The sequence below is a fragment of the Chanodichthys erythropterus genome, chromosome 23, assembly GCF_024489055.1.
Source record: "Chanodichthys erythropterus isolate Z2021 chromosome 23, ASM2448905v1, whole genome shotgun sequence".
NCBI classification, from domain to species: domain Eukaryota; kingdom Metazoa; phylum Chordata; class Actinopteri; order Cypriniformes; family Xenocyprididae; genus Chanodichthys; species Chanodichthys erythropterus.
In genome coordinates, this window is record NC_090243.1 from 7,132,250 (window position 1) to 7,145,920 (window position 13,671).

General features: G+C 38.4%; 1 protein-coding gene across 2 annotated transcripts in view; it reads right to left on the reverse strand.

Moving 5' to 3' along the window:
* The window catches only part of oxsr1b (oxidative stress responsive kinase 1b), a 59,546-nt gene extending 46,065 nt beyond the window's left edge, over positions 1 to 13,481 (reverse strand). Inside the window, exon 1 of one of the 2 annotated variants that reach the window (XM_067378253.1) lies at positions 13,253 to 13,481. In XM_067378253.1, the coding sequence (XP_067234354.1) occupies positions 13,253 to 13,322 (70 nt within the window). In that variant the 5' untranslated portion in view covers positions 13,323 to 13,481. Of the gene's footprint in view, positions 1 to 4,899; positions 5,061 to 13,252 lie in introns of those variants that run through there. The other variant, XM_067378255.1, reaches the window with a different exon arrangement.
* Between the last annotated feature and the right edge of the window lie 190 nt (positions 13,482 to 13,671).

A 13,671-nucleotide genomic window follows, 5' to 3' on the forward strand; every position in this document is an offset into this window, starting at 1 on the left:
TTGACATGTGCCACCCACCCACCTAGACATTGCTGCCACCTCTTCATGACAATGGTGTTTCCTGGTGGAAGTGGCCTCCTTCACGAGATAATGTCTCCTGACACTCTGCAGATATTGTTCAGGAATAGTTTGAGAAACATGATGAAGAGTTCAAGGTGTTGCCCTGGCCTCCATATTCCCCAGATCTCAATCTAATTGAGCATCTGTGGGATGTGCTGGACCAACAAACAAGTTCGATCCATGGCAGCTCCACCTCGCAACCTACAGGACTTGAAGGATCTGCTGCTAACGTCTTGGTGGCAGATACCACATCACACCTTCAGGGGTCTTGTAGAGTCCATGCCACAGTGGATCAGCGCTGTTTTGGCAGCACGTGGAGGATCAACAGCATATTAAGCCCCGTTTCCAACGCAGGAACTTTACCCAGGAACTAGGGACTTTGGGCTGGTACTCGGTGTGTTTCCACTGCAGGAACCAGGAACTAAATAAAGTTCCGGGTAAAATTTCCCCCTCATAAAAGTCCCTGATGGCGAGGTGGTACTTTTTCAAAGTTCAGGAACTTTCGGGGGTGGGACTAGGCGCCGAACATGCTGATTGGTCGGATTCACGCCGCATTTGATTGGTCGACTCCACGCAGCAGTATATTCAGTCATTGACAGGAAGAAACAGTCGCGCGCAGTACTATGTCACCGGACAAATTAGCCTAATCTTCACGGTACTTTAGACCGCGTGGAAACGCAGAAGGCAACAGGTCTGGGGGGGACAAAAAGTTCCTGGGAGAAAAGTTCCTGGTACAATTGTTCTGGGTAATTACGGTGGAAACGCGGCATTAGGCAGGTGGTCATAATGTTTTGACTCACTGGAGTATCCTACCGTTTAAAATAAAAGTTTTCTAAAGGTTTTTCTTTGTTTAAATAAGAAATGCTTTTATCAAAATGAACAGTAAAGACATTTATAATGTTATAAAAGTTTTATATTTCAAACAAATGCTGTCCTTTTGAACTCATAGAAAAGAGAAAACACGTATTTTAAACAGTAATATTGCAGTTCTTACTGTATTTTGATCAAATATATGCAGCCTTGGTGAGCATAAGAGATTTCTTTCAAAGACATTAAAAAAAATCATACTAGCCCCAAATTTTTTAACGGCTAGTGTATATTAAACATTTGATATACTCTTGTTTTACCGCTCTCTAACCGTTGATGCTTCTTAACTTCCTTCTTTCTCCAATAAACGCGTCAAATATCTTACACAGAAGGAAGTAATAAAACTCCAAAAGCAGCCTAGCAACCCAATAACAAATATAATAAAGTCATGATACTTCATTATATAAACATAATAAAGAATTGAAAACAACCTGTGAATATCAAAGACATACTTTTATATGGTCAGTTATTAGACGTTAATAATGCAGGTGTGTTGGGTGCAATAAAGCGGTGTTATGTTAGTGTTCTAAAGTTCTCGCCCTAGTCGAGGATCACACTCGTCTATTGATTGAATTGAAAATACTGCAGAAGAAGAGTTTCTGTGTACATCTGCACCACAGCAACAGGATTTTATGGAGGCCTGTTGCTGCTTTCTGAATCAAATGATTCAATATTACGTTACCAGGTTACAGCCTTGCAAAAATTAAATGAAAAATCACCAGCTGATGTTGTGTGGTTGCTTCCCTAATTATCCTCAGAAAAAAGGATATATGTCTGGTTTTAATCAAGGATTTTGATTCATTCCGTTAGCCAAATGTTTAAATGAGCAGACCATGATCTGACCACACATGCCTGGAGACTGAAAAATACTTAATGTATCTAATCCGAGGTTTATTCAAATCTGGATAACGATTCATTTCTTCCGCCTCCCTACTCGATGTCCCTCATTAGAGAGGATGTTAACTTCATGAGAGAGTTTATGAGGAGATAAAGGTTAACAGCCTTCAATTACTTTCCAGTATCATGAATTAACAAGCTACTTTGAATTCAAAGCCACTTGTCAAGAAACAGGTTCATTTTGACACACCAAGTGTTACAAGCGAAGAGGGAATTATTTTATTCAGAACAATTAAATGGTCTAAAGAGGAGTACGACACTTGATTTAAGAAGGTAAATTTTGGAAGAAACAAGTATTGAACCTTTATATGTGTCAAAATCAATCGTTAATAAAAGGACAAAGTGTGGAATTTGACTTCTTTGTGGTGTATAGCCCAAAAGACCAGCATCTGAAAAAGGCTGAGGTTCCCTTGAGCAGTGTGAATGTGTTCCTTCATGCATAGTTCTCTGTTTGTGCTACCTTGAGCCAGCCTGTTCTCTCACATCAGGAGCCCTTTATTACATTTCCTGGGCTTGCATTCCTCACACTATTCTGGGCCAAACTGAGACATGTCACACTTAGGGAGCTTCATACTAGAGAAAAGCTCTGACGGAGCACTTGATGCACAGGAATGCGTACGATTCACTTTGAGGGCGAATTGGATTTCAGAAAGTACAACTGGACAATTGGTGGAGTGCGTAGCAGAAAAAGACCATGAACATGATTTTTGCAAAACCTTGCAATTTCAAAATAACAGCAATGATAGCAAAACATGTCTTAAAGCATGATCGGTGTAGTCCGATTCCTGAACAAATAACTCACATGAACCGGTTCTATTTAATGAATCAAAAACATACAACACAACTGGTGTAAACTGATTCAGAAATAAATGACTCATATGAACTGAATTCAAAGCTTACAACATAACCTGTGCAGTCCAGTTGTAGGGATGGGCGATACCAATTATTTTCTTTCCGATCCGATACCAAGTACTTTCATGACATGTATTGTCGATATCGATACCAATACCAATACCAATACCAATACCGATACTCCAATGAAATATATTTTTATGTGAGTGATTTTATATCATTTTTTGCCATCATTATTAATATTAAATAAACTGCAATGGACATGATTCTTTTTTTTTTTTTTACATTTATTAAAACATACTGAACATTATTAATTAAATTAACAAAGATATCACTGTAGGCATATTAAGTAAATATTGCAATAATATATGGCGTACTACTATTATTAAAATATTCCAAAATCACAAAAAAAAAAAAGATAGGATCGATACTTCTATTTGAGAATCAATCTTTTTGATACATCGCCAGTATCGAAAGTATCGATACTTTAGGATCGATCCGCCCATCCCTATCCATTTGATGAAGATGAAGTGAACCAAAAACATACACTGCAAGCAGTGTAGTCTAATTGATAAAGAAAGTGACTCATATGAACTGGTTCTTTTTAGTGAATCAAAAACATACAGCACAACCTGTGTAGCCCGAATTATGTCATACAGACTGGCGCTGTGTCCGAAATCGAATACTTCCTTTCTATGTAGTATGCGAAAACAGTACGCCGAAAAGTCCCTGAATGACCTATTACTTCCGGCGAGATTCTGAAGTCCGCATTTGATGGACACTGTACTATCCCATGAGGTTGCAGAAGAAGATTTATGAATGGATGTAAAGCGACGCAACTGACACTGGTAGGTACTTTGATGTCATACACAGATTGGTCTGTGCAGCGCCACTTCAAGTTGAACACACCTAAAGACTCACATGATCTGACAAGAGAAAAAGAATGTCCAACTGCATACGTTTTGGTCTATCGGATCACAAGTAGACGAGCTAAATACAGGTGTAAACAGGGTGTAAAATGTTTTCAGCTTGTCCACTTTCGACCACTTCTAGAGGTAGTCGAAAAATGCGTTAGACCGGATTGCATTCATAGTGTGAACGCTCATGTGGTTGAAAGTGTTCAAACAGCCGCTAAAGACCGCCTTCTCTCCTCCTACTGACACAATAAACATTATGGGTAGCGCGCTAGTCAGACGGGATTTAAACTTGCCGGCTGAAGCCATAAGTTAGGTTTAAAGGGGTGGTTGATTATGATTTCACTTTTTTAACTTTAGTTAGTATGTAATGTTGCTGTTAGAGCATAAACAGCATCTGAAGAATTCCTTTTAATTCTTGCTTTACGGACTACAACAAATGGCTGGTAGAAACTAAAATGAGCATCTTCCTGGGTTAGTGACATCACTAACCCTAAAATTAACATAAACCCCGCCCCCGAGAACATGCAAAAAAGGGGGTGATGGTGGGCTGCTTTAGAGATGAGTAAGAGTTGTTGTAGAAGAGTGTTGTTGTCATGCTGTCATTTTACGCCAGACTGCTTCACAAACGAGGGTCAATTCATCGCTAGATTTGCACAAAAGATTAACATGACGGCACATGCGAGTCGATGAGTTGAATCAATTCCACAGCAACTACATAAATTTATCCACTAACCATTCATAAACGTCCAGTTGCATTATAAAAGTTGTAACTTCTTCCTGAGTCTCTCCATCAGTGTCGACTCCGGTTTGAACAATGTAAGGCTGAACACCGTTACTGACAATCACCATTTTGGCTGCTTGAGATTCTCCAGCTTTGTTGTTGAGCAACCAAAGCAGAGCGCTAACTGTTAAAGCGCTACCATCTTTTGGAAAGCAGGCCAAATTGCTCATACCCAAATAGGGGCAAATTTGACAAGCTATAATAAATGATCTGTGGGGTATTTTGAGCAGAAACTTCACAGACACAATCTGGGGACACCAGAGACTTATATTACATCTTGTAAAATGGGCATTATTGGTCCCCTTTAAAGGCAAAAAATGTACTAAGCACAATGTTCTCTAAACATTTCTGTTTTCTAACATGCCATTACATTAACATGTTCAGTACAGTCTTGCGACTGTCAGAGCATAAACGAAAGCTGCTGCTCTCTGTATGTTTTCCCGTTGTCTCCGGTCGCATTTATATAAAAATTGCGCAAGCTTATTTCACTTATTTTAAAAGTTCTGAAAAAGCCCATACAATTACCTGCCCATAGGCCCTCCCCTTGAAGAAATCAGGACAGAAGTGGCCGAAAGTGGACAAAAGAGAAGGATTAAAACTTCAGGTGTAGATGGTTACATATCTCTCTCGTCCACTTGTGATCCGATCTTAATATGAGGTGTAAACAGGGCCTTACAGTCTCAGACTGTCCAACAGCAGCAATCAAACATTTCCAGTATAGAACAGTGAAGGACTGTGGAACCTGAGAAGAACAGAGCGTGGGTCTGACTCCATCCGAGGAGACTCTGTGCTCTCTGAGGTGGAAAAAACAGCTAAGATCAGTGAAATAACAAGACTCCAATTCCCCTGGGAAGATACCAACACAATGGTTCAGCTGAGTGTGCTCCAAACTCACACTCACACACTGTGAACTTTCCAATGGAGAGTGGAATAACAGAAGTACCCGAGAAATCCTCCTGGACTATATGGTTTAATACATTTGGATCCAGTTAAAACAACCCTTTGTCTGTGATCAATAGTAACAGGGTTGAAGAAAATCAGACAAACCCATCCTTGGCTGGAAGACAAAAGGAAACGTTGACTAATATCAACTTCATTCAAAAAGTCACGCTTTTAATGGAAAGAACATGTGCCTTCAGCTTCAATTCTATGAAATGAAAGCTGCTCACAAGTTCTCAGGATTGCAATGGAATAATACAAATACAATATAACTGAATCTGGCTAAACATTTTCTGCTCATAATCTGATGAATGCCCAGTAATTGCTGGACTTTGACAACATATTTTTAATTAATTTATTAGAAAAATATGAAGGCAAACATGTAATTTTCAATGGTAACTTTAATAAAAGATTAGGAATAGAGCTGTATAATTCAGGATAAATTGACAGTCATGATTTTTTTTGTTTCAAATAGAAAATGTAATGTAATAACATGTAATTTACTAGAGGTTCTGACAAAATGTTAAACGCTGCAGTCTATTTTAAAAAGTTTCATTAACATGAAGGAATTTAAAAAATTTGGTTTGAATGAATGATTCAATGACACTCATAAATACTTCACTTGTTTCATTGCGCTTCCAAGTTCTATGTCAGAATGGCGGCTCAGTATTAGCCGGCTCCTGTGTCAGCATCACACGCATCGTGGTGCTCATGTGAACAGCGTCGGAGACTGAAACGGAAGAGTAGAAATTGCTGAAGTCGTTTTTTTTCCTTCCGCAAAAAAATATTCTCGTCACTTCATAACATAGTAGTCACATTAACTATTTTAACAACGTCTTAACTACCTTTCTGGGCCTTGAACGTGGTAGTTGCATTGCTGTCTATGGAGGGACAGAGAGCTCTAGGACTTCATCAAAAATAACTTAAAGGTGCCATCAAATGTTTTTTTACAAGATGTAATATAAGTCTAATGTGTCCCCTGAATGTGTCTGTGAAGTTGCAGCTCAAAATACCCCATAGATTTTTTTTTATTCATTTTTTTAACTGCCTATTTTGAGGCATAATTAAAAATGCGCCGATTCAGGCTGCGGCCCCTTTAATTGCCCGCGCTCTCCGCCCCCTCCCGAGCTATCAACTCTTAGCCTGGTAATACCAGACTCTGCTACTTCACTTTGCTTCGTAGACAGAGTCTGGAATGGCACAATAGAGAAGTGTTTTCTCTCTCGCTAGGGGGCACTTGTCTGAAGTTTAAAATCATTGGTTACCCGTAAGCCAATCAGATACGTTTAGTTATGACGTATGTTATGCGCCTGTACAGCCGCATCGAAGCACAGACATCATGCATCGAACTCAAATCTATGATTGAACTTCCACTGTAAACCTGTTGTAAACACATGATAAAACAAATGTTTATCAAACTGTTCTGGCTACAGTTTGAAAAAGAGTTGAATGTTCTCCATAACAGAGTGAATTGCATCCCGTGTCTCGTTTCCCATTTCCGCGGTCGTTTCGGTTTTCGATTTCTCTAACCTACAATGTAAAACTCGGCGCTTAGCATCTACGTCACGGCTCTCAGCCCGCCCTCTGTTCGTTGATTGGCCCGGCTGTTTCCAGACCGGTGGCAAACAGAAAGCTCTGACGCTGTATTAGTACAGAAGCGAAATGAAACTGAGCGGAAGTAGGAAGTCTGACGTAGTCAGGCTAATCAACTCTATCATTGCATAAACAAAGTTCAAACAGCTAATATAAACCTCAAAATGGATCTTTACAAAGTGTTCGTCATGCAACATGTCTAATCGCATAAGTATGGTATTTATTTGGATGTTTACATTTGATTCTGAATGAGTTTGATGGTGCTCCGTAGCTAAAGCTAACATTACACGCTGTTGGAGAGATTTATAAAGAATGAAGTTGTGTTTATGAATTATACAGACTGCAAGTGTTTAATAATGAAAATAGCGACGGCTCTTGTCTCCGTGAATACAGTAATAAACGATGGTAACTTTAACCACATTTAACAGTACATTAGCAACATGCTAACGAAACATTTAGTAATGTGAACTTGTGTAATGCCTTGAATGGCTGGCATATGCAAATATTGGGGGCGTACATATTAATGACCCCGACTGTTACGTAACAGTCTGTGTTATGTTGAGATTCGCCTGTTCTTCAGAGGTCTTTTAAACAAATGAGATTTATATAAGGAGGAGGAAACAATGGAGTTTGAGACTCATTGTATGTCATTTCCATGTACTGAACTCTTGTTATTCAACCATGCCGAGGTAAATTCAATTTTCAATTCGATGGCACCTTTAATTTGTGTTTTGAAGATGAACGAAGATCTTATGGGTTTAGAGCAACATGAGGGTGAGTAATTAATTAAACAATTCTCATTTTTGGGTGAACTATCTCTTTAATGTATGTGTTTTTTTCTCCCATTTTATCATCTGCCAAGAAAAAGATCTGATGGCTTACAAACTATTTGAGGTTTCATTCATGTCCACAGAACAATGGTGGAGGATGATTTATGCACTGAACATTAACACTTACGGTTATGGGTGTGTTCAGATCTCTAACCTCGAGTATGAGCAATAGAAATAGAGATGCTTTGCTTAGCAAGCACCATTAATAATGGCTGATAAAAACAAAGTGCTTATTTTATTTCAAATATAGTCATTTATTTTTTTAGAGCATTTCTCTAAGTCTAAACCAACTGGAGCAATACTTAGAATACAAGAATACAGGGCCTTCATAAAAGCTGCTCGGGTCAGCAACTACAGCTTCCAGCTGGGCTCAACACCACTGACCAGTTTACACAAGGATTCAGATACACAGAAATGCTTAGCACCATAAAATGAGCCTAATGAAGTGACAGAAGATGAACCAGCTCCTTTATTAGTCTATGTTTACCAAGCCTACAAAGCAAGACTTTCATGATTTAAGAGATTTAAGATCAAAGATTAGATAACTGCAAATAATTTTTTAATGAAAGACAGAAACTTTTCATTTAGCCGAAAACTGAAATTCAAATGTAACCTATTTAATAATCAACACTCATATAAAAACAGCAATTTCTATCTATCCATCCATCGTATGATTTTACCCCAAAACTTAACATATCTTACACAACCGTAACTGAAAATTCAGGTCGATGCCTAGATTCCAGTTGTTTCTGTGAATCCATTTGCTTCTCTTTTCTGTAGCTTTCAAAAGTCTGTAAAAAGATAGCTTCAGTTTCCTGTTGCATCTATTTGTACAGTCATTGCACAGCTCTTTCTCATTTTAGATATGCTTTTTGTGCATTTTCGCAGCATTCAAGCTGAACACTAATGCTGCCACTCAATCTTGCCTCCCAGTGGGTGTAAATGCAGTGACTCGCGCCTACTGTGATGTCATGTGCATGGTGCATACCCTCTATCAAGGATGCAAACAAGTAAAAGGGAAAAAGGTGAGAACATTGCATGTGGTGGGGGCAGCTCCACATTATTTTTTTTATTTTTTTTTAAAGATATTCACTTTACATGCTTCATTTGTAGTTACTTTAAGGTTTTTTTTAAATTACTTTTTATTACCTATTATGTCCAAAACTGTAATTTTAACATTTTACCAAAATCAAAATTTAATACTTTTGGTCAAAATCTCATGTTATAAAAGATAAAGTGCTATGCAGGCTATTTATGACAATATTGGCTGATTGGACAGCAATACTGAGCTGAACTGCAAACTGTTTGCCCTCTGTCTCTTTACCATTCCCACACCTCATACCTCACATACATAAAATATTACCCTTTACAGACATAGTTTTAAAAGAGTAAAGGAAGCACTGTACAGTACTTTCTGAAACAACCAGTTCTAAAAACACTTTCTCATTGGATCTATGCAAATCCCATAGGTGATCTATTTTGATCTCAAAAAGGTGATTTGTCACTGAAAGGTGAGGAGTTTGCATCTATGCTTTATATATCAGAAATAATGCTTAGTGAAGTTTTGTTCATGCATCAGCTGAAAACAGCATGGACTAAAATACTTTGATTTTGGGATTTAAGAATCAATTCATCAAAATGAAGATAAAAAATAAAATCGAGAAATCGATATTGTCAACCCAGCCCTAGACACAGCTGATGTTTACCTATTGTAGCTTAACCGTGCTGTTGGCACAAAATAGTTACTGACACAGTCAAAATGGCCATTTGAGAAGCGCTAACAAAGACTTTAGATATCCATAGACGGTGCTCTCATATTAGGGGAGAAAGTGCAAAGCGCAATAGCAGAATAAGTCCCGCTTTCTAAGTAAAAGAGCCAATCAATTTAGTAAAGTCATTGCATCACTCTAGCTGCCTTTAAGAGCTCCGGTTGCTATAGAAACAGTCAATGTTCTGAGACGCACGCTTATGACTGCACATGCACATTGGCTGGTCCAGCCTGAAAAATGCAGTTTTTTGCAGACTGCAGACTTGCCTTAACAGGACTTTGTCGCTTATTAAAACATCACTGTTTCGATTATTTCGGTGCTGGGACACCTGGGATTGAGTTTAAAGACAGAATAGTAACAGAGACAGTATGATTACAACAAGACACTGAAGCTTGAGAAGTCCAAGCTTAAACTTGAAGGACAGAAGGACTACAAATCAAACTCACCTCTAGCATGAACTCCTGTTTTAGCATGTCACGTCACATGCCTGGTTACAACAAAGAAGCAATTCTGAAGGTGCATGCTAGAGGGCACAACATATCCTCACAGGGAGACATACAGAGAGTGTTTCCAGGAATTCGAGGATAACTAAATCTTTTGGGAAAACTGCAGCTTACAGAAACAAACCCGAAGCTTTGAAGTCTATATCGGTGCACTTCGAAAAAAAAAAAAAAAAAAGCTTTAAAAAGACAGAGGACTTATTAAAAGACAAGTCCAGACTAAGGATACGTTTAACTGAAGCTGAGATATCAAAGTATTTTTTGTGTATTCAACCATGCAAAGCATGAAAGATGATATATTTCTCCTCCACAAGTTGAAATGTTCAAGGTGTGGGGTACTTTAAGTGCTGATGAGTCAAAAGAGGAGGCACAGTAGAAAAAAAGCCAACAGTAAAGACAGGTTTGACCAGTCTTTCACTGTCTCTCACACACACTGTTAAGAGACTAGTCACAGGCCCAAATGCGCAGTAAAAGGAAAAAGGAAAAACTCTTCAAATTGTTGTACATTTGGGTCATTATCAAGTATATCATATTATACCACCTAATGTTCACAGTCACCTTCAATCAAAGTGAAAAAATAAATTAAAAAAAATTCAAAAACATTGTTTTTTTTCTTTTAATATTCATTATTTAAGGCACAATATGTAATTTTTTTTCCCACTAGAAGTCAGGTCGCTTATTCAAAACAAAGGCATAGCTTGATGACGCCTTGATTTCTTGGAATCAAGTCTACAGCCAGTGGAAAATCATATTCATGGATGAGCTAATGTATTATATATTTAATAATATTACTGAAGTATGAAGCAGTGTGTGGCTAAAAGCCGTTGGAGCGGAACGAGGCCGCTGGAGCAATTGCTAATGAGAGACGAGCGCAACACATGGCTCGACTTGAGCAATGGAGCTTTTATCATGCCACAGACAACCACTTCCCCTTCTTCCAGTCATGAGTATGTGGGGTAACGTAACTCTGTTTTATCAAATTAGATACATTTGTGTGTTGAAAGTTGTTATAATGCTAGTTTGTGCGTTCACAGAACATTATTAGGCATGGTAAAAACATGGTGCTCGCGGTTAATCAAAAAAGAGAATTTAAACAATACGACTAACTGTGTTGAGCTATATAACAGTGATTCGTTTTCTGCCCATGAATGTATCCAAACAGTTGCTCACCTGTCTAATTAAACACATAATATATTAAATCGTCTTTGGCGTTTCCTTGGTTTCTACAAAAATAAAACCGGAAATCGAGGGTAACGCGGTTATGATGTCATTGATAGGCGACGCACTGACCCGTGTCCTGGTTACAATTGCTTATTTCTCTGGATTTAAACATTCCTGGAAACATTTGGGATAATGTAAGTAAGTACACAAGTCAACAAAATATATAACATTGTTCTAGTGGTTTTTGGATATTTTAATCCAAAAATCTTACACACTGTGAACTAAATTAATGTTTAAAAAAAAAAAAAGAAGAATAACAAGACAAAATATCAAAACATCGGTTTCCAGAAAAGGGCAAGCAAATGCAAAAATCAATATAGATCAATATTTTACTCATTTGCTGTGATGCAATTAGTTGCGCATATTATAATCTGTTTTTGTATTTTTAAAACATGAAACTGTTTTAGAGCATGACAGCAATTTAATACTAAAAAAAGTGTTACAAGTTTGAACTGCATTATTAGCAAGAGCTTTACAGCTTTGAAAGCTAGTAAAACCTTTTCAAAACAAGGAACATGCAAAAAAAAAAAAAAAATCCCTTTGGGGTCTAAAGCCCTGGAAAGAAGTATATCAGGTATCAGATGACTCTTCCAGCACTCGTGTGACTGTGCAAAGAGCTAATCTCAAGCTAAAACCCTGCGATGTAACAAGATTAAATCAACCAGTAACCAAAACAATACAGACAATAAAAATGCTCATAAAATGAAGAGCATAATGAAGAGCATAATACACATGGAGGAAGATCATGCCTAGAAAGCAGATTTGGAGTGCAGATATACTGACAGGCTGTAAAACTCGCTCGCTGGCCAGAGTCATGGATCATCAAAAAGAATTGCAGCTTATGACAGTGTCTTTATGGCCACACGACAAGGGGGTGATGGAAACGGTTAAGCCACATATGGTGCACTTATTACAGAACAAGACCCTCCAGAGAAACCTACTGTTAAACATCTTGTTCAATGCAGTCCCCAGACCAAACCACCAGGATACACGGAATTATTTGTTCACTAACTGAATAAAAAGGTCACCAAAACGCTATCTAGTCTATAAATATATAGCACAAGAGATTTATTTATTACTGTCACTGATGTAAATGTGGAGCGATGACCCATGAATAAGGTTCGTATAGGCTCTGCGCGCGCACTATGATATGACAGCATGTGCTGGATCTTCTCTGTGGGTTTGAGACCTACAATGAAAAGACGGTTCTCACCGGTCTGACATATGACTCGGTTCTAAATTAAGCAGACTATGTTAACTCTTAGAAATGTTTCAACAGTCATCTGTAAACAAACGTTGTCAGTAAACAGTTTTTATCCAAACGTAAAAGTGGGCGGTACCTTCATAATAGATTGCACAATGCTGTCAACCAATAGGTATACTACAAAATATTGAATATTATTAGAAAAGGGGAAAAGGCCATGGAAAGGGTGCCATTACTGAAGGAGCGTTAGTGCACGTGTTCGGGCTTATCAGCAGAATGAGGCGTTGTCGCGTGCAGAATACTTTAGCTGTTTGGCACACGTCTTCAAAATACTACCATGCAAACTTTGTCAATGGGCTATTCACATGAGTGCCATTAAACTTCATCATCTACACTGTTTGCATTTCAGTAAGGTGGTGAATGGTTAAAAATGCTCCAAGAGAGAGAGAGAGGGAGGGAGAGAGGGAGAGAGAGAGAGAGAGAGGTTGAACTTGGCATACGTGACAGGCTTGACAACTGAAGTGGAGGTTATGAGTCTTTTGCAGACACCTAAATTAACTTAATAGCTTTTAACTCAAGTTAAGACTTTTTGAGAGTTGAAATTCAATGGCATGTGCTCCTAACAAGAGCTAATTAGTTTAAAAACCCAAACCCTGGTTCTAATACATAATTTTAAGCTCCATATTTACAAAACCGCCAACCTACTGTACACTGAACAACAACACGCACAACTCACTTCCACGCAACGTTTGTAGCTAAATAACTTATTTCTAGCACACAAGGTCATGTATTCACCGGCTATCATATAAGGTACACACTCACCGATCACCTCCTGCAGCTCATAGTCATCCTTGTTGATGGACCAGGGTTGGGAGCTCAGGTCCTCCGACATGTCTCAGGATTGCGTACCTTTATTTAGATCCTGATGAATCCAAGCACTAGTGTTGGGTGCTTACAGAAAACAACGTTTAAATGTTACTGTAATTCGCAAAGCAGTAGCATTCCAGCTCTTCTCCGCGATTATCTTCAATAGCCTTTCTATCATTCCCAAACTTTGCCACCAGCGCCAAAAGCCCCGCCCACCACATTCCTACACACTGACGGACGCCAAAGGCGGCCATCTTGGGTGTGTAATAATCACACACTTTATCTATTATCTCCCTTTTAAAATAGATACTGTACATAGTAACTGATTACATGTGTTCTGGATAACGTAATCAGATTCCAAAAAATCAAGTATT